At 37.8% G+C, this 27,320-nt stretch overlaps 1 protein-coding gene across 2 annotated transcripts in view; it reads right to left on the bottom strand.

The window, feature by feature from the left end:
• Positions 1-418: 418 nt before the first annotated feature.
• The window catches only part of LOC149844268 (putative phosphoinositide phosphatase SAC9), a 46,485-nt gene continuing 19,583 nt past the window's right edge, over positions 419-27,320 (bottom strand). For both annotated transcript variants that reach the window (XM_090000465.1, XM_090000466.1), the window contains 4 exons: positions 4,047-4,244; positions 1,799-2,251; positions 1,454-1,687; positions 419-857 (listed from right to left, as the gene is read on the bottom strand). In XM_090000465.1, coding sequence (XP_089856591.1) covers positions 576-857; positions 1,454-1,687; positions 1,799-2,251; positions 4,047-4,244 — 1,167 coding nt within the window. In that variant the 3' untranslated portion in view covers positions 419-575. The remainder of the gene's footprint in view (positions 858-1,453; positions 1,688-1,798; positions 2,252-4,046; positions 4,245-27,320) is intronic.

Genomic DNA, 27,320 nt, shown 5'->3' with positions numbered 1-27,320 from the left:
TAGATCTGGGTGTGGATTTGAATCAGAATTAGATTCAATATAATTACACTGGATTCAACAAGAAATATACTACAAACAAGGCTTTCTTCACATTGGTGTGTGCTAGAGAGAGCAATTCGGTTTGGCTCTGTTTCCAAATATCTTTTTGCTTAAAAGTAAACATACATTCGAGGGTGACTTTAACTGGTATGCTCAGGTAGGGCTTGGGTGACTTGCGGTGTGTGTGTGTGTGTGTTGGGGGGGGGGGGGGGGGTGTTGTGGGAGGGCAGGCCCATTAAGTGACCCGATTCTCAATGAGGGTTCCTCATCATAAAAAATCCAATATTGATGGATTTTCAATTGGTAAAATTAACTTTCATGCAAAAAACATGTCAAAATTTGAACCCAAGACCCCACCAACAATTCTTTCAACACCAAATGCCCAAAAAAAATTCTTTATTATATGATTTGTAGGTATTGAATTATACATCAGAACATCAATAATCTCACAGACCTATTTAAATTAGAACACTACACAAGCAGAAGTGCGACCACCCGAGAGCATGCCAGAGATCTGAACTAACCACCAAAAACAATTAAACGGCAGAAAGACTTGCCCACTTCCCAAGCTCATAAGGCTCAGCATAATAATATATTTTGATCCTATTATTCAGAGAGAGCCCAGATGCCAATGGTACAACTCCAGCAACCGAGTCATCTAGATCTGCTGGATCATCAGCAAATGCAGCAACGTCACCAAGCAGCCTGAAAGTAATCCTTTGAGTTTGTATCGGCCTCAGAAAGTCAAAGTACATGGGCGTGCCTGCCCGCAACTCGGGCAACCGATATTCCCCAACTGTGACTTCATTGTTTTGGTCCTGCAGAAAAGTAAAGATAGACCAGGTTTTCACATATAAAAAGGTCTAACAAGCACAATGATATGCAGGCATGCATAGGTAAAGGGATAAAAATGCACACGAAGTATATGCAGGTGGCTGGTCAACAGAGATTGAACCAAACCCTGTAGCAGGCAAAAGGGAGACCACATGATCTGCAACCTAAGACCACCAATTTCTGACCAAGGCAATGATGCTATCCATTAATAGTTGCACAAGCTCTTAACAATATGGGATAAAACGTGAAGCATCTCCTCCTACTCAAAATAATGGTCGTGGAAATCTGAATATTAACCTGATTCTGAAATTTTCTCAAGTATAGGTGTCATGGGGAATAATTCCATTAATAGGCTTTATCTGTCAAGCTCTTAATGGTATGGGATAAAACCTGCAGTATCTCCTCAAAATAATGGTCGCGGGGAAATCTGAATATTAACTTGATTCTGAAATTTTCTTAGGTATAGGTGTATCCAAAAAGCACATCTACTAGAGGCATATACAAAACCATATAACCACAAAAGGCACAAGCTAACCAAATGCACTAAGCATGTAAACAGGACAGTTATTCATGAAATTACCTGGATAACAGATACTTGAATAAATAAAACTGCAGTAGTGATGTGCCTCTCTTCTATACATGTTAGAGGCTGGTCGCAGATGTTCATATCCAAAGGAGTAGGTGAATGGGATACACGAGGTCTTATCACATTTAAGGCATCAATGCGAAATCCAGCCACGCCAGGTGCACTAGGTGATAAATATTGTTCCAATATGCAATCATTGTCTGTTAACCGTTCAACCTCAACAGGAATCTGTAACAAATTCAGAGAAGACGCACAACATAAGAATTATCTTTGTGATAGAAAATCATAGGCTACATATGGGAATCGGGAAATAACTTTCCATCCAAAATCATGTCATACTTTGAACCGACCCAACTGCGGTGGTCTCTCCAACCAAGCTTTTTGATTAATTTTGTCAGAGCTTTGAAATGAGGTTTCACGTGCAGAGTCTTTTTCAACAGGGGTCCCCGTTACCAAAATCCTTCTTGCATGAATACAGGGAGCATATTCATTGCTTCCTCCAAAGGAATACCGGCGACTCGGCATACTGGCATCTTGCAAAGAAAGTTCACCAAATCCTTTCTCTAGACTAACAGAACTTGAGTTAGGGGGGCGAAGACTTAGCAGCATCCAAATGATACGGCACTGAACAGGATTGCGGAAAGTGAATCTCACATGTCTAGGTACATCCTTTTGTACATTGCTATTTTCTGGTCCATATAATTCTGATGAAGCAATTAGGGATGCAATATCCCATTTTCCCAAACAAGATCTTTCTTCTTTATTGACCTTATTGCTAGCCCATATCTGAACCTGTGAAAGCAAACTCAGCAATTATCAGCTAACTTCATTGGACACAACCAACAAGCCATCCAACGAAAAATCAAGCAGTGGCAGGTAAGAGGGGCTTCTGTAGAGACTTGCATTTTCACTTTCAAAACCATCTAAGATGCATACATTTTCACCACGGCTATGTTTGGGAGCCTTGAATCAGCCATTATGTTGTGGTTTCCGCCATGCTCCCATACTCTCTTGCTGTTTGGGAGAAGTGGCGTTGCTAAAACAATGCGTTGGGACTGGTTGGCAGGCCCAACACCACGTTTCAACACCTTTCCCGAGAGGATGTTTTTGGCAACTCCATCTCTCAACATCACACATTGGCAAAACCATATTTTGGCAACACACTGAAACTGTGTTTCCATCCCATTGCAAGGTTCCCAAATATAGCCTAAAATGCACTCTTCACTTCCTAAGAGAGGGGATTCAAATAACAGCAAAAACACATGCACAAATGCCAGAAAAGTATAGCTCTCTCACTATGATGTGAACACTGACCAAACACGTACACGTGTGCGCAAACTGACGGACATATAAGCACATTTGCATAAGCATATTGCACACAGTAAAAAACAAATCTTGGATAGATTAATGCTGGATGGAATTGGCTACTCTTCTCATGGTTAACTGCAACATTTAAGATTGTTTTCTTTTTTTTTCATGACAGAGCTGGGGGAATTAAGCCCCCCTCCTTTTAGAAAAGAATATCAATCAGACCAGTTTGGAGGTCGAGACCTCTATCACCCTGTCAGGCCAGAGTCAAGTAACCAACAGACAGACACACATGGACTAGTAAAGCCTACCCCTTTTTACTTTCAAATAAACAAAAAATACATCTATTGAATAAGAACGAAAAGTACATTCCATATTGTAGGAATCAAATGCCGTAGACAAATTGAAATCTGGTAGACATCTAGATGGCTCTAGCCTACACTGAATATAAGGTTGATGGACAGGGTACAATAAAAAATATGGTTTTGACCACCATGAGATCTGTGTTTTGCTCTGAAAATGGAAAATCAACAAGGTATGTAGCATTTTATCCTATAGAGATCCCTTTGTTTGGATACCAAGGATATAATCATATTCATCTTAAACTTATCCTGTTTCTAAATGTATTTTTTTCATTTCTTATTAAATTAGCATTAGTTATTTGTGCTTGTATATGTTGAAGTATATATTCCAGAGTAAGTTCTTCAAAAGCCAGCAGTTTGCAACACTTCTGTTACCCTTTTCCTTAGTTCGGATCAATACAGCTAAATAACAACATAGAGACTTGCATAACAATTTAATGAGAAAAAAAAGGCCTTCATGGTACAAAACGTTGCAGCAAACAACCTGCTATTAAATCACATAAAGAAAGGCCGTTCCTGGATTTTTGAATGATGAGTATGATGCTGGCAATAATGGGAATCATATGATCCTCTTGAAGACAGTCACTAGATCACCATAAATCGGAACAAAGTAAAATACCCTTGAGTCAAAAAATGTTAAATATTATACTAGTCTACCTATCTTTCAAGGGCTCTGGCTCTTAATATGTCAAATACAGCAGATATTGAGAAAAACACAAAAATAGAAAATCAGGAGAAATCAACCATAGATTTAAACAAGTGATTGTTTCTAGTTTTCATACTTGAGGTTTATTTTATGCACTGAAATACTCTAATGGGAAAAAGTTAGCAAATACATTGCTACTTGATCATAATATAAAAAAATTGGTACGTATAGGAACAAGGGTATGTCATAAATTTCTTCAAAAGATGCTTACAATAGGAACATCGAATGTTGAATAGCCACATGAACTAACAAGCAAGATAACCCCTGAGACAACGGAAAGTGTGCCAAGAACTATTGCAAATTCAATGTTTGTTGAATCTGGTGGAGCTCGCCAATATGAACCAGCTGCTCCAACATCAAGCGGCAAAAGTAATAATAAGGCTGGGGCTGATCCTGTTGCTGTTTCTAACTGTGATAGATAAAATGTTGTCAATTCATTAAGAAATTCCAATAAAAATGGCAATGATTTTAAAGATAAGAAAACAATAACTTCATTGCATACCTAACTAATTCCAGAAAGAAATAAAACCACCTAAAACAGAAGACTTTGATCACCTTAGTCATATTGTAATATAATTAAAGATACGAAGTTACCAACCATTACAGAATGCAGATATAAACTTTGCAACATAAGGAAGCACATGTTCATACAACAATTTCTATCTAGAGTTTCAGCCATGCTTCGAGTGCAAGTGAATTTGAAAGGAACAAGGGTGTCTGAAAAAATCCAAACGAAAAGAAATTGTTTGAAGCATAAACAACCCAACTATCTCATGTTTGTGAACTGTAACTTTGTAGTACAAGGGTGAAATTTCAACTTAACATTCTGTAGGAGTATGATTTGACAAGGAAGATTCTTAATTGAATATTTAAAAAATTGAGTGTTAAATGACATTCCCCGCATTCCTGCAGCATTTAACACTTTACACAGTCATAGTATAAAATCAACCAATTTCTCCCCAACAACATTAAGAATGCATCTATGTTCCAACACAAAGTGTTGTCCATCCATCAAGGGTCACCAATGTCTAGCTGGCTTGCCACCGCTGCCTTGTTGTTAGCACTAATACAACCAGCCGACGAAACAGGTACAATGTTTTCCAGATGAAGCCTTCTAGGAAAATTTAATGGCAATCTAAAAAATAGAAAAGCCTAAATAACAATTTGACATTAACCAGTTTCAAACTAAAAATAAGTGGCTCACGAGTTCCTGGCATGCTAAATGATGAAAGCATGGAAGGAACGACAAAGCATGATATTTAAGACAATATGCAGGTGATCTAGGGGATAAGATAGATCAAGAAGAATGTAATGAAATAAGCGAAAATACAAATAACAAGTGAAAAACACTTGTAAGTCCAACAATGGACAAGAACCAAGAAGAGATAGAATACACAAACACTTTAAGTGCAAACACATAAACCCACAAAGGAGAAATGCCAAAAGGCAAAAGAGAGAAAAATATTATTGAGAGAGGGAGAGAACAATACAATATTGAGAGGGGGAATACCCCCTTTTATACACAAAAAAGGAGAGAAAGGGAGCCATTGGGGCTCCCACAATGTAGTCGTTGGGGAGCCCCAATGGTCATATTTATGACCGTTGGGGACCCCAACGACTCCATATGTGGGGTCAGTGGCATAGCTAGGATTCATGTGAGGGGAGGGGCAAGCAGGGGTGTAGTAAAAAAAAAAAATTGTGTGATAGTCGGGGGTTCGGGGGGCAGCGCCCCCGAAAATTTTTCTTTTGAGATAAAAAAAAAATGGCTACAATTATTAATAAAAATCTATTTCATATGGACGAATCAAACTATTTGTTGCAGTCAGGGCTGGGCTAGGACTGGGATGGGCTACAAAAATGGATAAAAATCTATTTCATATGGAATCAGGGATGGGCTGGGCTAGGACTGGGCTTTAAAAAAAAAAAAATTAACTGTTTCGGGAGGCAGGACTGGGCTACAGCCCAGTCCTGCCCCCCTAGCTACGCCTTTGTGTGGGGCCCCCAATGGTTCTAAAAAAAAAGAAAAAGAAAGTAAAAAAATAAAGAAAGGAAAATAAAACCTAAAATAAGTTGTTTTAAAAAACAACTTATATTTACATGTGAAAAGACCAAAATACCCCAATCGGGTATTTTGGAATAAACAGAAAATTATATATATAACACGCCCCCTCAAACTTTACGGGCAAAGAACCAAAAGTTTGCTAAGAAAAAAGAGAAAACGAGGAGTAGGAAGTGCTTTGGTGAAGAAGTCAACCAATTGATACTCCGAGGTGACATAGGGCAATGTGATGGTTCCTCTTAAATACTCACAAACATAGTGACAATCCATCTCAATATGTTTGGTGTGCTCATGAAATGTATGATTACTTATGTAGATCGCACTTTTGTTGTCACTGCACATCTTTAAAGGGGTTGAGATCAGAGTTACCGGAAACTTCTTAGGTAGGTGGGAAGCTCACTTCCCAGAAACTCGCTTTGGAAGCGCGATACTCCTCGCTTCCGAAACTTCATGGGAAGCTCGATTCCCCATGCTTATTCTATGCTTCTCATACACATGGTCTATGCATACTATATACTTTTCTCACGTTTCTTTTCATCTTTTTCATGTATTTTTTCTTACGCTTTCACTCACTTTCCATGTACTTTCTTTAAATTGGTAACCATCATTGTTAGATTTTAATAAAAATTTAACTCTTTTACAAAAAAATCATGAAATATAAGAATGATCAATTTTATTTTAGTTTTTATTTGTTCCTTGTTTGATTCCATATTGCTTCATTTTTTATTCATATTTCGGTTTTAAATTGAAACTTCGCTTCCCGCTTGGTATAAATTTTAAAATGCTTCATTTCTCGCTTCTGCTTCCTGTATCGTTTCCCGCTTCCGCTTCCTAGTTTGGCAACCTTGGTTGAGATAATGATCCCCATATCACTGAGAAGATTTTTAATCCACGTAATCTCCATGGTTGTAGTTGTCATGACACGATATTCAGCTTTGGTGGACGATAGAGATACCTTTTGTTGTTTCTTGCACTTCCAGAAAATAAGCGAATCTCCTAAAAAAATACAAAAACCAGTAGTTGAGATTCTATCATTGGGATTACCTCCCTAATCGGCATCAATATAAGCAGTTAAATTAAAGTATGAGAAAGAGATAAGAAAAGCCCTTTCGAAATGGTGTTCTTAATATATCGCATGATTCTCATTATTGTTGCCATATAAACAGTGGTAGGGGCATGCTGAAACTGACTTCCCGCATGAACCGCATGAGCAATATCAGATCGGGTGATGGAGAGGTAAGAGATCCAATTAATTGACGATATGGAGTAGGATCGTCAAGTAAAACACCATTTTCAAGTCTTAATTTTGCATTTATAATTTCTGGAGTCTCCACCTTCTTTTCATCTGAGATCCTCGATTTAGCACAAATATCAACAACTAATTTCATTTGAGAGAGGATGTATCCTCTATGTGAATAAGTCACTTCAATACCTAAAAAGTATCTCAAGAAATCCAAGTCAAACATATCAAAAGTTTTCTTCAAAACATTTTTAATTTCATTTACTCCTTTGTCATTTCCTGTGATGATCATATCATCAACATATAGAAGAAGAATCACAATAGAGTCACTTGTTTTCTTGACAAAGAGAGCAATGTCAATATAGCAAGAGACAAAACTCAAATTAATTAATACATTACTGAACTTATCGTACAAAGCTTTAGGAGCATGTTTAATGCCATATAATGTCTTTTTAAATTTTAAAATTTTTTCATTTAAAATCATACCGGGAGGAGGTTCCATGTAAACTTCTTCACCAAGATTATCATTTAGAAAAGCATTTTTAACATCTAATTGATAAATATGTCATTTTTTAATAGATGCAATGGCAATGAGAGCTCAAAAACTTGTCATTCGAGCAACCGGGGCAAATGTCTCATCATAATTTATCCCATATTCTTAAGCTTATCCTTTGGCCACTAACTTTGCCTTATATCTTTCTAAGGACCCGTCACTTTTGGTTTTTACTTTAAAAACCTATCTACATTCTATAGGTTTCTTTCCTTGTGGAGGATTAACTATTTTTCATGTTTGAGCTTTTTTAAGAGCATTAAGTTCAAATTCCATAGCTTTATTTCAATGAGGGTATTGTTTGACATCATTATAATGAGATGGTTCATAGAAAGAGTGAAGGGCTATTAAGCATGCTCTAAAATTTAGAGAGAATGAGTCATAAGATACAAATCTATTTGTTGCTTTAGAAATACGATTTGATTTTCTATGTGAAGACTCTTCTAAAGATATGTTTTGAGAGAATTTGTCGAGTGCACATGGATGATTACCTTCTTCCCGTCTAGTATACACGTGTATTACTTGGTATATCTTCATTTAAATTTTCATGTTGACTATTATCTTCATCATTAAGAGAATGTTCATTTTGATTAGCACTATCATCAAAGGATTCAAGGAAGAATGTTCATTTTGATTAGCACTATTATCAAAGGATTCAAGGACCTCAATAGGATTAGACTCGTCATTTCGTGGTAATAAATCAAATAAAAATGAGTAGTCAATGTTTTCTCTTGATTCTTTACTCTCAAAACTATTTTCATTTTCAAGAAAAGTCACATCCTTTGAAATATAAAGCTTGTTATTTATTGGATCAAAACATCGGTATCCTTTTTAATTAGCTCCATAGCCTAAGAAAACACACTCAATGGCTTTTGGAGAAAGCTTATCATTTTAATGAGTAAGGACATAACACTTACAACCAAAGATTCTTAGTCATTTAAAATCTGAAGTCATTTTAAAAAGTTTTTCAAATGGAGAAACACTGTTTAATGAAGTTGAAGGGGTTCTATTAATTAAGTTGAAGTTAGGATGGCTTCGGCCCAATTTTTTTTTTGTAAATTAAAAGAGTCCTATTAGTTTCTATTATATGTCTAGGTTTTCTTTTCGCTAATCCATTTTCGCTAATCCTTTTCACAAAAAAACTTGACAAGAACATTCATTCATCAAATGCGCTAAGCTATGTCACATGGGTGCGGGTGCGACGCAATTTTAAAATTTTTGGACACGGGGACTCAGCTATATATATATTATTTTATTTTTTTTTAAAAAGATATTATTTTATTTTATTTAAAAAGTGTACAGTCACAACACTGTGCACAGACACTGTGCGCACTGTGCACTGTGCACAACACTGTGCACTGTGCACTGGCACAGGCACTGTGCACTGTCTCTTTTTATATAAAAAAATCGTTTTTTTAGTTTTTTCAATAGACATTTTTGGACTCAGTCAAAGTTGACCGAGTCCAAAATGTGGACGGACTCGGCCTCGACTCGTTGACCGAGTCCGACTCGACGTTGACCGAGTCCAGGCCGAGTCCGAAGCCGCACCCGTGTCCGCACCCGCGTCGGGGCGTGTCGACTCGGGTGCGGCACCTCCCTAGCCGAGTCCGTGTGACATAGGCGCTAAGGCAAAAATAACACAAAGTGCTCTAAGACACAGATATCAAAACGTACATTAAGGCATAAGAATATCAAATATTACTGAGAGAAACCACATAAAAAAAGATACTTTACAATGGGGTAATGACCCCTTATTTATAGACTTGAAAACATGTTGTAGCCGTTGAGCTACTTTCGAATAGCCCAACGACTATTCAAACAATCAACTATGTTGACTTTGACTTGACTAAAAAGCTAAAAATAAAAAAGATGAAAAATGAGTATTACAAAATGTATTTCTTTTATATACGTATATACTTTAAATACATGTATATATATATATTCAAGCATATACATATATATAACATGTGATGTTCTAACAGTCCCCCTCAAACTTATGGTGCAATCACCGAAAGTTTGTCAAGTAGAAAATTGAATCTTGGTGGGCACAGTGCCTTGAAGAAATCAGCAAGTTGATATTCTGATGTCACATAGGGAAGATCAATGGTCTTATTTAAGTATTCTTCATGAACGAAGTGGCAATCCATCTCTATATGCTTAGTCCTTTCATTAAAGGTATGATTTCGAGTAATGTATATAGATCTCTTGTTGTTACAACATAATCTTGTAGGATTCTGAAGATAAATTCCCATATCTGAAATTCGTTGTTTGAGCCACACGATTTTCATGGCAGTAGTCGCCTTTGCGCTATATTCAGCTTCCGTAGATGATAGTGACAGTTTTTTTTGTTTCTTGTACTTCTATAAAATCAAGGATTCACCTAAAAACACACAAAATCCAGTTGTTGAGTGCCTATTATTTGAATCCCCTCCCCAATCAGCATCTAAGTATGCAATAAGATCTAATTAGGAGCTGATGTTGGAGCAAGAGGATAGAAAAACTCTCTTATTTATTGTATCCCTGACTATGTCACACGGACTCGTCTAGGGAGGCGCCGCACCCGAGTCGACATGCCCCGACACGGGTGCAGACACGGGTGCGGCTTCGGACACGGCCCGGACTCTGTCAACACCGAGTCGAACTCGGTCAACAAGTCAAGGCCGAGTCCGTCCACATTTTGGACTCGGTCAACTTTGACAAAGTCCAAAAATGTCCATTTTTAGGGCAAAAAACAAAACAAAAATCATTTTTTATATATCTTTTTTTAAAAAAAATATATAACCAGATAGTGCAATGCAGTTGCGCAGTCACAGACTGTGCAACTGCAACTGCACAGTCACTGCATTGCACAGTCTGTGACTGTGCACAGTCACAGACTGCATTGCACGGTTTGTGCAACTGTTAACGTATAAAGTTTAAATATTTGAATGTCAAAACTGAACAGATCACAAAGATGTGAATGTTATAGTAAAGGGGTCATTTAAAAAATTGGACCAGTACAGATTATGGACAATTTCACAAGGTCATAGTTTCAAGTTTTTTTTTCTTTAACCATGGCCCATAGATGTGTTTACCTTAATTTTAATTGTTTACTAGAATTATTGTTATATATATATATATATATATATATATATTGCCGAGTCCCCGTGTCCAAATTTTTTGAAATTGCGCTGCACCCGTGTCGCACCCGCACCCGCACCCGCACCCATGTGACATAGATCTCTGATGTATTTGATAATTCTCATGACTGCACTCATATGAGTTGATGTTGGAGCATGTTGAAATTGACTGGTTATATGTACAACATGAGCTATGTCTGATCTTGTAATACTCAAATACATGAGAGATCCCACGAGCTGTCTAAAGAAAGTTGGATTGTCTAAAGGGACTCCATCATCAGTAGGGATGGTAGTGGGGCGGGGTGGGGCAGGGATCAAGGTCTCCACCCCCGCCCCGCCTCAAGATTAGAACCTCCATCCCCGCACGGGGATGGATTTTAACCTCCACCCCCGCCTTCATCCCCATTTCATGTCCTCCATCCCCGGTTCAAACGGGGATGAGACGGGGCAGGGATATTGCGGGGACGGGGATGAGGTGGGGATCGTGGTGGGGATGGGGTAATGGTGGCTCTTAGCACCCCCGACAACCCAAAAATGGGGGTTGCAGAGAAGAGGAGGGAGAGAGGAAGAAGGTTACCTGGCGATAGTCGAGGTTCCCGACATAAGTGGCAGCAACATCGGGCTCATAACATCGGTTGGCTTTCGACGGTGGTGCGGCGATGGAGGAGGTAGTGGTGGTCAGTGACGGTGGCTTCCAACGGTGGCGCAACGGTTGGCTTCTGAATGGTCACGACGATGGCGTGGCTCCGACAGATCTGCAAACAGGGAAGGATCCGAAGGAAGAAGGAGCTTACGCGGGGAGGTAAAAGGGGGGAAAAATCGGGTTGCGTGAGAGGGGAGGTGAACAAAAATGGGGAAAGGGGGTTTATGTTAGGGTTAATCAGGGAGAGGGAACGACGGGGATGGGGCGGGGATGGGGCGGGGCGGGGGCGAGGCGGGGATGGGGCGGGGCGTCAGTCCATCCCCGAACGGGGATGGATTTTAACCTTCGTCCCCGCCTCCATCCCCGTTTCATACCCTTCATCCCCGATCCAAACGGGGAGAGGCGGGGCGGGGCCCTGCTTTCCCCCGGTCCACTGCCATCCCTAATCATCAACTCGCATCTTCATTCTGACAATCTCTAAAGTGTCAACAATTTTGTCATCTGATAACCATGACCAGTCAATAATATGATACTTCTATACTAAGAAAGTATGTTAGGAACCCAAGATCAGTCATTTCAAAAGAATTTTTCAAAAACTGTTTTACTTTCTTGATTCATTTTTTGTCGCTTCCTGTAATCAACACGTCATCAACATATAAAAGTAAAATTATAATACCTGCAGAAGAATTCTTAATAAATAAAGTTGTCATAATAACATGGTTTAAAATAATATCTTGTAATAACATTGTTGAATGTGTCAAACCAAGCTTTAGGTGCTTGTTTGAGACCATACAATGCCTTTTTTAATTTAAGCACTTTACCTGAAGGAACTATCAATCCAGGTGGAACATCCATGTATACTTACCCATTGAGATTCTCATTTAAAAAGGCATTTTTAACATTCATTTGAAATATATTTCAATTTTTAATAGTTGCAATAGCTACAAAAATTCGAACAGCGGGCATCCTGACAACAGGGACACATATTTCTTTGTAATCTACTCCGTATTCTTGAGAATAACCTTTGGCAACTAACCTGGCTTTATGTCTTTTCAAGGATCCATCGCTTTTGTCTTGACTTTGAAAACCCATCTACAACCTATGGTTTTCTTTCCGATGGGTAGATTTAGAATTTCCCAAGTGTTGGCTCCTTCAAGAGCGTCTAATTCTATATGCATAGCTTTTACCCATCCGGGTAAATTTTTTGCTTCATTGTAACCGAATGGTTCAAAATATGAATGTTTGGAATCCTTGAGGTTCGTTCAGATCTACGAAGAGTGATTTGTTCATAGAGAATTTCTAATGCTTCATGGTTACCTTGATTTACACTTTCACCGAATATGTTTCTATTTCTTCTAGTGTATATTATTAGTTCAACTGCCGTTCTATTCTCAATAGAGGGTTCTACGTAAGTATCTTCATCATTAGACAATAGTTTAAATAAGTAGCAATCAGAATTTACATCCGGAGACATTTCCTTCAAATCCACTTTCATTTTCAACAAAGTTAACATTCCTTGAGATAAGGAGTTTATCATTTTTTATATCATAACATTTAAACCCTTTTTGTGCTTCAGAATATCCAATGAACGCATAGGGGATGGCCTTAGAAGATAATTTGTCACCTTTATCATTTAAGACATAACATTTGCAGCCAAAGATTCTCAGTCTTTGATAGTTAGGTTGGTATTTGAATAATTTTTCAAAAGGAATTTCATTGGACAAAGATTTTGATGACATCCTATTTATGAGGTATACTGAGGTTAAGGTAGCTTCAGACCAAAAAATTTTAGGAACCTTCTTAGCAATAAATAGTGTCCTTGTAGTTTCCACAATATATCTATGTTTTCTTTTTGAAATCCGGTTTTGTTATAGAGTTTTAGGTCACGATCTCTAATGCAAAATTCCTTCATTTTTTTAAAAAAATTAAAATCATTCGACAAATATTCTCCCCCAGAGTCGGTTCTAAGAATTTTGATCTTTCTTTCAAATTGATTTTTAATCATGTTATGAAAAGTTTTGAAAGTTACAAATACATCTGACTTAAGCTTAAGAAAATAAATCCAACAATATCTAGTGAAATCATCAACAAACACAACATAGTAGGAGAATCCTCCTTTAGAAATCATCGGAGTCGGACCCCATACATCCGAATGAACCAACTCAAAAGGTACTGAAGAGAAAAAGGTTCTTTGTTTATAAGGCAAGGATGTCATTTTTTCAAGTAAACATTCTTTGCATTCAAAATGATCTTTGCAAAGATCCTTAGTAATAGATACAAAATTCAATTTCCTTATATTCGGATGCCCAAGTCTATGATGATAAATTTTTATATCTTTTGTTTGGGCAATATTACAAAATGATTCCTTTAGAATACAAAGAAAGTTCATATAATAAAGATATCTTTGCCTAGAACCTTCCCTAATCAATTTTCCGGACTGACGATCCTGCACCCAACATTTATTTGATAAGAAAATGACATCACATCCATGATCCAAGATTTGAGAAACGGAAAGTAAATTAAGATGAAGTTTTGGTATAAGTCTTACTTTTGGAATATAAAACTTGTGTGTTGTCAAATCATTTTTAAAAATTCCAACACCCTCTATTTCCAAGAAAGTTCCATCGACAGTGGAAACAAAGGATGCATTTGAGTTAGATTGACACTTGGATAAAATAGACTTGTGTGAGGTCATATGAAATGAAGCTCCTGAATCAAGAAGTCAATAGCACATACCAGGAGTAGAAGAGAATGCAATGGTCGCTCCTGAGGTAGATCCTTTAAGCAATGGTTGCAATGCCTCCGTCAATTGGGATAATGATTTGGTGAGATCTTTGAGGTTCAGAGTATCTCTGTCTTGTTTTGACGGGGCTACGACAACTCGTTTTTCTTGAAGTCTATAGTCCTAGAATCTAGGACATTGAGGCCTAATATGGTCGGGCTTATGACAATTATGACAAATTATTTTTGACTCTCCTCTATTCCTATTAAAATGAGGAGGTCTATATGGCTTGATATAATGTCCCAGTTTGGAGGCAGCAAATGCGCAATCCTATTCTTGACCATTGCAAGAAGTAGCAAGAACACTATCATTCTTACTCATGTTTAGCCTAGTCTCTTCTCCACTAAGTTTAGTGAGGATCTCATGAATAGGAGGAGGCCATGAGGATGATATTAAGGAATCCCTAGTTCGTTCAAACTCGGGTCTCAATCCATAAAGAAAAGAAAAGAAAAGAGTCTATCTTCTTCAACTTGAACTCTCTGCATCTCAATACAGTTATCTTCTCATTTGGGTTCACATTGGGCAAGTTGAGTCCAAATGGATGATAACTCTATAAAAAAATCTCTAACATTTTTATCTCCTTGTTTAATATTTCTAGTTTTTTCTTGGAGATAATACTTATAAGCCATATCTTTTTCGGTAAACATACCTCTAAGATATTCCCATGCTTCATTTGCCTTTTTGTAACACAAAAGATTTGAGGCAATTTTTGTCTCAACTCCACTTACCATCAATGAAAGAATCTTGGCATTTTTCATATATCATTCATCTAATTTTTTGTATTATTCTTTCATTGCTTTGTCCTTTTCTTCGAGACTTGTATCGACACCATTTTCACATACTGTAATTTTATGAGTGGGTTCAAGAATAGTACCTCTAACGTATTCCCAAAAACCTTGACCTTTTATGAATGTTTCAAAATGTCCCACCCAAATGATGTAATTGCTTCCATCAAGCTTAATTGGCGGAATAAAGTTGGAGTTGCTTCTATTGTGCGGGAAGAATTCACCCATGATAAACAAAAAAAAGAAGATGACCACCACCAAGGCAGAACTACGAACACGCTCCATGAGGTAGCCCACCAATACACGCTTTACGAGTGATTATAAACCAAGATTTGATACCATGTGAAGAATCTCACATATAATCAAGTTTAGAAGAACATTCATTCATTAAATGCGCTAAGGCCAAAATAACACAAAGTGCTCTAAGGCACAAATATCAAAACGTGCACTAAAGCACAAGAATATCAAATATTATTGAGAGAGAAACCACACAAAAAAGACACTTTACAGTAGGGTAATAACCCTTTATTTATAGACTTGAAAACATGCTCAAGCCACTGGGAACATCCCAACGACTATTCAAACTGTCAACTATGTTGACTTTGACTTGACTAAAAAGACAACAACAACAACAACAACTACTACGTCTTCATCCCAAAACAATTGGGGTCGGCGATATGAACCAAAAAAGAAAATCATTCTGGGTCTTCCACATGAATCCTTCTCCTCCAATCATTTCTATCCAATGCCATGCCCTCGATGAGGTTCAAAGCATTCATCTCCATCCAAGTCTTCTTAGGCCTACCCCGACCTCTTTTAACTAATATATTTTCCCATTTCTCCATCCTTCTAACTGAAGCATCATTAGGCCTTCGCCGAATATGTCCAAACCACCGTAAATGATTCTCTCTCATCTTATTTTCAATTGATGCAACGCCTACCTTCTTACTTATCTCCTCGTTCTGAATCTTATCTTTTATTGTATTTCCACACATCCATCTAAGCATACACATCTCAGTTACACTCATTTTTTGAATATGATGTCTCTTGGCAGCCCAACATTCCGTACCATATAGTAAAGCGGGCCTAATGGTCATCCTATAAAACTTTCCCCTCAACCGCAATGGCATTCTACGATCGCAAAACACTCCAGTTGCAATTTTCCATTTCATCCACCCAACCTTTATCCTATGATTTACATCTCCATCAATTTCTCCATACTTTTGAATGATAGATCTCAAATATTTGAAACAATCATCTACCAACATTTCTTGCTCACCAAGCTTCACTACACTCCCATCACTACTTCGTTGCTTACTAAACCGACATTCCATATATTCTGTCTTACTCTTACTCAACTTAAAACCTCTTGCTTTCATGTCTGTCTCCATAATTCTAACTTAGCATTAACCCCAGCTCTAGACTCATCAATCAAAACAATATCATCATCAAACAACATACACCACATTTTCTTAAATTGATCTCGTAAGCTCATCCATCACTATAGCAAATAGGAAAGGGCTTAATGCAGATCCTTGATGTAACCCAACCGTTAAAGGAAAATTGGTTGTCACCCCTCCACAAGTGCGGACATTGGTTACTACTCCTTCGTACATATCTTTAATTATACTAATGTACTTGAGAGAAACACCTTTCTTCATCATTGTCCACCAGAGAACATCCCTAGGTACTCTATCGTATGCCTTCTCCAAATCAATAAAAACCATATGCAAATCTTTGTTCCTCTCTATATATCTCTCAATAAGTTGTCTAAGAAGATGTGTAGCTTCAATAGTTGATCTTCCAGGCATAAAACCAAATTGATTCTCCGATATCATGACAACCTTCCTCAATCACCCTCTCCCAAAGTTTCATAGTATGACTCATGAGTTTTATACCATGATAGTTTGTACAATCTTGTATATCACCCTTATTCTTATATAGAGGCACCAAAGTACTATTCCTCCGCTCATTAGGCATCTTATTTGTCTGTCAAATCTTGTTAAAAAGATTTGTCAACAATTCTAAACTTTTCTCTCCCAAGCATTTCCAAGCCTCGATAGGTATACCATCTGGGCCAACCGCTCTTCTTGATTTCATTTTCTTCAAAGCCTCTGCAATTTCTTTCTTTTGAATCTTGCGCATGAAGTCACGATTCATCTCATGAAAAGGAATGGAGAAGTCTCCAAGATCCTGAGCATGACTTCCATTAAATAGCTTTTCAAATTAATCTTTTCATCTCTCCTTAATCTCCTCATCTTTGACTAAAACCCTTTGTGTTTCATCTTTGATACATCTAACCATACCCAGATCCCTCGATTTCCTATCTCTCATCTTTGCATGCATATAAATATTCTTCTCGCCCTTTTTGGTATCCAACTTGTCATAAACCTCCTTATATACCTTATCTCTCGCGTTTCGAACTACTTTTTTAGCTTCCTTCTTTGCTATCATATACTTCTCCAAATTCTCATTATCACGGCTCTTAGATTTCTATAACACTCTCTTTTAACCTTAATAGCTAATTTGACATTATCGTTCCACCATGATATATCCTTACCTAGCGGTGCACCGCCTTTAGACTCACCCAATACTTCCTTAGCCACCTTTCTTATGCCACTCGCTATCTTATTCCACATTGATTCTGAATCCTCCTCGAGACACCAATCAACTTCCTTAACTCCCTGCTCTACAAACATTTCTAGTTTAGCTCCTTTCAGTGCCCACCACTTAATTCTATGATCTATCCTATGTCTATCTCTTTTGCGGCATTTTCTAATTCTAAGATCTAAAATTAAGATTCTATGTTGTGTAGCTACACTTTCTCTCGGTATAACCTTACAATCGATGCAACAACCCCTATCTTTCTTTCTAAGTAGGAAAAAATCTATCTGACTCGTATTAACCCCTCTTTTAAATGTTACTAGGTGAGACTCCCTCTTCCTAAACCAAGTGTTTGCTAAGATCATATCATAGGACAAACCAAAATCTAAAATCCTTTCTCTACTTTCGTTTCTTTCTCCTATACCATAGCCTCCATGGATACTCTCAAATCCATCCCTACTAATGCCTACATGTTCATTAAGGTCAACGTCGATGAAAAGCTTTTCTCCATACGATATCCCTTGTACTACTCCATCTAAATCTTCCCAAAATTGACGCTTAATGGAATCATCTAAACCTACTTGAGGTGCATAAACACTAATAATATTAATAATATCCGTACCTAATACTAATTTAGTAAGTAAAATCCTATCACCCTTCCTACGAACCTCAACTACATTATCTATAAACTCACGACTAATAACAATCCCTACTCCATTCTTATTCCTATTTATTCATGTATACCAAATCTTATATCCCCAAGGTTCTATCACTTTTGCTTTCTCACCTACCCATTTGGTCTCTTGTAGACATAAAATATCAATCTTTCTCCTACACATAACATCTACTAACTCTACCAACTTACCAGTTAAAGATCCTATGTTCCAAGTGGCTAACCTAATTTTATGGTCTTGAACTATCTTCTTTGCCCCCACCTGTCCAACAAAGTGAGGGAACCCTTGCCTATTTGACACCACACCCGGGCGCTGGTGTGACGTGTCGCTTCTGGGCGACGACCTAGCAACCCTTGCCCATTTATTACTGCCTCCGGGCCTATAGAGTACAACGCGTCGCTCAGTAGGGAACGCCCCAATGAAATTCTCATATTGATTCATATTCATAGGGTGTGACTAAGTTTTTATGCTCTAAGTTTTTATGTTGGTTGTCACTGGCCTACCACAACCCTCCTCCTTTATCCGGGCTTGGGACCGGTATTAGAATATGGAATATGGATTGGATATGGATCCGACTGGATATGAATCCGATAAAGGATCCATATCCATTCATGAGTTTTGTTTTGTATTCTAATGCAACACGTGTTACTAATACAGGGCACTTTTGTCCTTGTAAAAATTATTGTAACCCTATTAAGACTAATGAAGCATTACTGCAGCCATTAGGTTAACAGTGGTTGCCGATTTATGAAAGCTCTCTCCTTTCCCCTTACTCTTTCTCATACTTTCAGTAGAACACGTCAGTTCATAAGCAAATTTAACATGGTATCAAAGCAGCGGATCTTCTGGGCGTGAAAGGCTTTGCTCAGTTCACGTGAAAATCGACTTCTTGCCGTCAACAAGCAGCGGAACTTCTGGGTGTGACAGGCTTGTTCAGTCGACGTGAAAGTCGACCTCTCCTTGCTATCAACAGGTCTCGTTCTTCTTCCTTCTTCTTTATCCTATTTTCTTTCTGTCGTCATCATCTCCTATTGCCTTCTACTTATTCTTTTTAATCTTCGTCTGCTGTGGATTTCTGTCACAGATCTGAAATATTTTCAGATCTTTCCAATCTGCATCGTACTTTAGTTCATATTAAATTTCACCATCCAATTTTCTTCTTCTACTTCTTTTATTTTCACTTGCGGAACCTCTCTGTCGCAGATCTGAAACATATTCAGATCTGCTGTCGTTTCCCTTTTTTGTTGCCTCCTTCCTTTCATGCAAAGGTCGAGTTCTCTTCTAATTTCATAAACCTGAGTCCCTGTCTGTGTGAATCTGGTTCCATTCTTTCCTGCGAAAGACCATATTCACATTACTGTTGATCTGGACTTTGCCTGTCACGCCTACCCTAAAGTATTCTTTCGTTTCTGTTTCTTGCCCTAAAATTTCTTTTGTTTCTGAACACCATGTCATTGATCTGGTTTCATTCTCTCCTGTGAAAGACTAGATCCACGTTACAGTTGTCCCAACATATTCTGTCAACTGTGTCAGTTTATAATAAAACAGGCCAGCATCAGCCATTAGTATCTTTCGTTTCAATTCCTGTCAACAAATCTACAAATGGATACTTCAGCCAGCTTGGGTCTCTCTTCCAGCTTCCTGGGCAATTAGTTTCAGAAAAGCTAACAACCAACAACTATTTGACTTGGAAAAGGCAGATTGCCCTTTTTATTCGGAGTCAAGATCTTTCAAGCCACTTGGATGGATCCACTCCAATGCCTCCAGAATTTCTCACAACCGAAGCCAAAGAGGATGGAGGATTGCCGAATATTATTCGCAACCCTGCATTTGTTACTTGGATGAAGCGCGATCAGGCTCTCGTCGCGTACATCACCTCCAAATTGTCACAAGAAGTCTTGATTTACATTCCTGATGATTGCACATAAGGTTTTGTGGTTGACTTTAGCTCAGACCTACTCTCAGATATCAGAGGCTAAAGTGTCGTTTCTTAAACGCGAATTTCAGATGTTAAAAAAGGGTGCAATGAGCGTTATTGAATTCTTAAATCAAGTCAAAAGCATCACAGATCAATTAGCCATGGTTGGGTATCCAATCTCAGATAAAGAAAAGGTGCATCAGACACTGAATGCCCTGGGATCAGAATATCATGTTCTTGTTACATCCTTATTATGCTTGCCTACGTTGCTCAGTTTTGAGGAATTATGCGCCAAACTCTTTCAGTACGAGATGACACTGAAAGGCATGTCTGAAGCTTCAATAGGACAATCATCTACGCAAGAGGTTCTTGCCACAGGGGTGATAGTTGATCGTGCACGAGGAGGATGTAGCAGAGGCAAGGGAAATCCAATCCAGGGTGGACGTGGGTTACTACCTACACCAAATTCCACTGTCAGTTTTTCAAAGAATGTTCCCACATGCTATCAGTGTAACAAACGAGGTCACATCAAAGCCAACTGCTGGTTCAACCCACAAAATCGAAATAGAATGCAAAACACTAGAAATGTTGGTACATCAGGAACTGCAGGTACGTTTCGGGTCAGTGATGATGCTAAGGATCTTCTACTATCTGCGATGGCCAACTTGAATCTGAAGCAGAATGATGATGGAATATGGTATGTTGACTCTGGGGCAGCAACCCATGTCACAGGCAATGCAGGTAAGTTCTCTACTTTGACTCCCTATTTTGGTAAATCTAATATTGTAACCGGAGATGAGACTCACCACCCTATTTCAAACATAGGCAACGTCCTCATTCCTTTGTCTGAGTCATCTATCTCTTTATCTGATGTTGTTCATGCACCGAATATAAAGAAAAATATTGTCTCTGTTTTTAAGCTTGTTGATTCTACCAATTCATCTGTGGAATTTACTCTTACTTCTGTCTTTGTCAAGGATCTTCAAACGAAGGAGATGTTTGCTAAAGGAGAGCGACGTGGAGACATGTATGTCTTTAATGAAGATCCAGCCTCCAGTGTCCTGAAGCCCAAGTCTGATCTCGTCTAAAAGCGTCCTAAGTACATCCAAATGTAATAAGTTAGATCTCTGACATTCTCGTCTTGGTCATTGCAGTCAAGTCTTTATTGAAAAGTTAGTGTCCAATGGTTTTCTTTCAGAGTCTTTCACCTTCATTGAAGGATAAAATATGTCACAGTTGTCAGGTCTGCAAAAGTCATGTACTCCCTTTTCATCAAATAAATAAAAGAGCCTCCATGCCCTTTGAGATAATATGTTCAGATGTTTTGGGCCCAACCCCTAATCCTTCCTCTTCTGGAAGTAAATATTATGTATCATTTATTGATAGTTTCTCTCGTTTTACCTGGATATTTTTTATGAAACACAAATCAGAGGTTTTTCTCATTTTCCGTCACTTTCATGCCTATGTTAAAAATAAATTCTCTCAAAATATTCAAATTCTCCAATGTGATGGAGGTGGTGAGTATTCCTCTAAAGAATTTTTAGATTTTCTCCAAGATAATGGGATGCATCGTAGAGTTTCTTGCCCGTACACTCCACAACAAAATGGAATTGCTGAACGTAAACACAGACATATTGTGGAAAGTGCAATGAGTATGATGCATGGGAGTAACTTACCCATTAGTCTTTGGACTGAAGCTTTTCATACTGCCACTCATGTGATAAATCGTCTTCCTATGCCTATTCTTGAAAATCAATCTCCCTAATATGCTCTCTTTGGTGCACATCCCGATTATGATGAGTTACGAGTTTTTTGATGCACATGTTATGTACATATTAACAAATCCATGAGGACTAAATTTCAGGACAAAGCCTCTATATGTCAATTTGTAGGTTATGTAGATGAACACAAGGGTTACAGGTGCTATGATCCTGCCAATAAGAAGATTAAAATTTCCAGAAATGTTTTTGATGAAAATAGTTTTCTGAGAAAAGAAGCAGACATCAATCGTGAACATATTTGTGTAGTTGCTAATTGGTATGATCCATGACTTAGTGCTGAACTTATTTCACATGCTGCCGAACATACTATTTTGACCCCTGAAAGCATACATGGTGAGACAATTTCAGACGATGCATCACAAACAGAATGTCTGAGATACAAAGGTAATGTGTATACCAGGAGACCCAGAGAGCAAACAAATATACCTGTTGAAGAACACATTGCATTGTCTAATAACAAAGAAGCACCAAGAAATGGATTGAAGTGATGAATGAGGAGATCGAGGCACTTCATGAGTGTCAAACATGAGAGATAGTTGACCGTCCTCTAGATAGAAATGTTGTTGGTTGCAAATGGGTTTATAAAATTAAATATAAACCGGATGGTAGCATTGAACGGTACAAGGCGCGTCTTGTAGCCAAGGATTTCACTCAAGAATATGGTCAGGATTATGATGAGACATTCAACCCAATGGTGAAAATGGGAACTATTCACATTATACTTGGTCTAGCAATTGAACATGGCTGGATCCTTAGTCAGCTTGATGTTAAGAATGCATTCCTTCATGGGGACTTAAAGGAAGAGGTTTACATGGAGCAGCCTCAAGGTTATGCAGAGTGAGACCCAAAATAATATGTATGCAAATTAACCAGAGCTTTGTATGGTTTGAAGCAAGCTTCTAGGTCATGGTTTGAAAGCTTCTCCTTAGAAATTCAGAAACATGGTTTCTTTCATTTCCAACTTGACCATTCTTTATTTATATACAGGAATGGTACCACTATGGTTTTCTTACTCATATATATTGATGATATTGTGATCACTGGTAATGCTCCAGACCACATTAAACGAATTAAGGTTTTATTGAGTATGCGGTTCAAAATGAAAGACCTTGGGGAACTGAGATATTTTCTTGGTGTAGAGGTGGACAGACAAGATGAAAAAATGTCATCAACTCAACACAAATACACTTTTGATCTTCTGGCTAAAGCAAGAATGACAGATTGTAAACCTCTACCCACACCCAATGTTGTCAACCAAAAGCTCAGTATTTGTTATGGTGGGTTATATCCTGATGCAGTCAAGTATCGTAGTTTAATGGGTATGCTACAATACCTTACTTTTACTAGACCAGACATTGTATATTATGTTAATCAAGTATCTCAGTTCATGCATGAACCAAAGACTGGTCACATGGATGTTGTCAAACGCATCCTCGCTATCTAAAAGGAACAGTGGGTGATGGACTCACATGTATTCAATATTCATGGAAGTCACCAAAACATGACATACTGACTTATACAGATGCAGACTAGGCAGGGGATCCAGATGAGAGGAGGTCTGTTTCAAGATACTGTGTTTTCATTGGGAGAAATCTTGTCTCATGGAGTAGCAGAAAACAGAAGGTTGTGGCAAGATCTAGCACAGAGACAGAGTGTAGATCTATGGCAGCTGCCACAACAGAAGTGACCTGGATTAAGCATCTACTTACAGAGATGAGAGAGGATATCTTAAATTCGACACTTATGTGTGATAATAGAAGTGCTATACAAATTGCATTCAATCCTATTCATCACAGTCGGACTAAGCATATTGAGATTGATCAACATTTCATCAGACAAAAGATAGCAGACAAAGAGATTGAACCAGTTTATGTGCCTTCAGAAGACCAAGTTGTCGATATGTTTACAAAAGGTCTTACAAGTCACCATTTCTGGTATCTGAAGAACAAGTTGCACATGGTTCACTCCCATGCACAACTTGAGGGAGGGTATTAGAATATGGAATATGGACTGGATATGGATCCGATAAAGGATCATATCCATTCACGAGTTTTGTTTTGTATTCTAATGTAACATGTGTTACTAATACAGGGCACTTTTGTCCTTGTAAAAATTATTATAACCCTATTAAGACTAATGAAGCATTACTGCAGCCATTAGGTTAACAGTGGCTGCCGATTTCTAAAAGCTCTCTCCTTTCCCCTTACTCTTTCTCATACTTTCAGTAGAACACGTCAGTTCATAAGCAAATTTAACAACCGGCAGTGTATAACTAAACAATTATACACAGGAGTATTACACAGGAGTTATTACAAAAGACAAAAAAGCTAAAAATAAAAAAGATGGAAAAGGCGTATTATAAAATGTGTTTCTTTTATATACGTATATACTTTAAATACATACATATATATACATGTATATTCAAGTATATACATAAATATAACATGCGACGTTCTAACAGTGGGGTTTTAGGGCAAGACCTTTGATGACAAATATCATTTTGTTTTAAGTAATTTTGAAAATCATTAGACATATATTCTCCTCCCGAATCCGATCTTAGAATAGAGAGATTGCTTAAGAATTGATTCTTAATCATTACATGAAATTCTTTAAAGAAACAGAACATCAAATTTATAATTTAAGAAATCAATCCAAGTGTATCTATCATCAACAAAAAATCACATAATATGAGAAGCCACCTTTTGATATGATAGGTGAAGGACCTCACCTCATACATCAAAATAGACTAATTTAAAAAGCCTTGTAGACACAATTTCTTTGAGGAAATGGAATCGCTTTCATTTTTTCAAAAATGCAATCCTTACAAGTTATGCCTTTTTCATTACATGTGCTTCCCAAAAAAAAGAAAAGATATATCTTTGAAAAACTATGGTGGCCAAGTCTTTTATGCCAAACATCAATGCTTTTGACATTTACAAAATTACAAAATGACTTGGGTGAGAGAGTCAAAAAGTTCATAAAATAAACATCATCCCTCCTATGGCCTTACTCAATCAGCTTCCCTGACCGGAGATCCTGCACGCTGCAATCTTTAGGTGAAAAAGAAACTTTGTAACCATGATTGAAAATTTGAGAGACGGAAAATAAATTTAAATTTATTTTTGAAAATTTTTTAGAATGTTTTAAATCAAGTGTTCCAATACTTTCAATTTATAAAGAAATCCCATCGGCAGTTGAAACATAAGATGAGAAAGGGTTGGAGTAGACTTTAGAAAGAATATTTTTATGTGGTATCATATAAAAAAAAGCACCGAAATTAAGAATCCACACACCTGGAAAAGAAGATGACATTGTGATGGCGGCACCTGAAGTTGAAGATGACTTGAGAAGATGTTGGAGTGCCTCCGAAAATTGATTAAGAGTATCTTTAATATCTCGTCCATTTGTATCTTCTTTCTTTGGTATAATTTCCCTAACGAAAGCTACTTTACCCTTAAGCTTAGGACATACCGGTCTAATATGTCCCGATTTATTACAATGATGACAAGTAACCACTATTATAGTTGGATCCATTATAGTTATTAGCTTTTGCAAAGTGGAGAGGTTTATAGGTTTTCACATTCGATCATGGCCTAGTAACGACCAAAATATCATCATTCTTATGGGTCATGCCAAGATGAGTTTCTTCTTGGCATACTTCGGCAAGAGCATCTTCAATATGCATAGCCTTGTTTCTATGAAGAAGAGAAGCCCTTGTTCAAATTCCGGTCTTAGACCACAAAGGAATTGAAAAAATTGTTCTTTTTCAAATTGTTCTCTTCTCATTTCAATATCTTCGAGAGCTACCCATTTAGGCTCAAGAAGAGCTAATTCGTCCCAAAGAAAGGATAAAGCGCTAAAATAATCACAGACACTCATATCCCCTTGTTTAGTAGATCTAATTTTATCTTGACAAAAATATTGTCTAGCTAGATCCTTTTGGGTATATATACCCTTAAGGAAGAACCAAGCTTCATTGGCTCTTCTAAACTTAGCAATATTGGCACACATTTTTATGTCAACATTGTTTATAAACCACCCCAAAATCTTGGCGTGGTTACTTTCCCAATCTTCTACATTTGCTTCATGATCATGAATGGCTTTAAGGCGGTCTTTCCCATCAAGAGCTTTTTCAATACTTTCTTCGATTTTGGTGAGCTTCAATGATGGTTCAAGAGACGTCCCCATCACAAAGCCCCAAAGCTTCTTTCTTCTAAGGTGGTTCTCCATAGCCGACGCCCACATCAAATAATTTGAACCATTAAGCTTGAAGGAGAGCTCCACCCTTGATTTGTGCTCCATGTTGAAGAAGAAGATCGAGATGGACAGAGAGAAAGTACCTTGGACACGATCTTTAAGTGACACAAAAGAATCCTTCAAAGATCAAAAGAACCCAAGTGGCTCATATACCATTTGAAATAAGCGAAAATACAAATAACAAGTGAAAAACACGTGTAAGTCCAACAATGGATAAGAACCAAGAAGAATACACAAACACTTTAAGTGCAAACACATAAACCCACAAAGGAGAAATGCCAAAAGGCAAAAGAGAGAAAAACATTATTGAGAGAGGGAAAGAACAATGATTTAGTAAGCAACGAAGTAGTGATGGGAGTGTAGTGAAGCTTGGTGAGCACGAAATACCGATGGATGATTCTTTCAAATATTTGGGATCTATCATTCAAAAGTATGGAGAAATTGATGGAGATGTAAATCATAGGATAAAGATTGGGTGGATGAAATGGAAGAGTGCAACTGGAGTGTTGTGCGATCGTAGAATGCCATTGCGGTTGAAGGGAAAGTTTTATAGGACGACTATTAGGCCCGCTTTACTATATAGTACAGAATGTTGGGCTGCCAAGAGACATCATATTCAAAAAATGAGTGTAGCTGAGATGCGTATGCTGAGATGGATGTGTGGAAATACAATAAAAGATAAGATTCGGAACGAGGAGATACATAAGAAGGTAGGCGTTGCACCCATTGAAAATAAGATGAGAGAGAATCGTTTACGGTGGTTTGGACATATTCAACGAAGGCCTAATGATGCTCCAGTTAGAAGGATGGAGAAATGGGAAAATATATTAGTTAAAAGAGGTTGGGGTAGGCCTAGGAAGACATGGATGGAGGTGATAAGAAAGGATATGAATGCTTTGAACCTCACCGAGGACATGGCATTGGATAGAAATGAATGGAGGAGAAGGATTCATGTGGAAGACCCATAATGATTTTCTTTGTTGGTTCATATCGCCGACCCCAATTGTTTTGGGATGAAGGCGTAGTTGTTGTTGTTTGTTTGTGGAGAGAACAATACAATATTGCGAGGGGGA

This window comes from Nuphar pumila, chromosome 3, assembly GCF_984573655.1.
Source record: "Nuphar pumila chromosome 3, dmNupPumi1.hap1.1, whole genome shotgun sequence".
In the NCBI taxonomy this organism is placed as follows: Eukaryota; Viridiplantae; Streptophyta; class Magnoliopsida; order Nymphaeales; family Nymphaeaceae; genus Nuphar; species Nuphar pumila.
The sequence above is the reverse complement of the archived record's forward strand: the minus strand, read 5'-3'. Positions and strand labels throughout refer to the sequence as shown.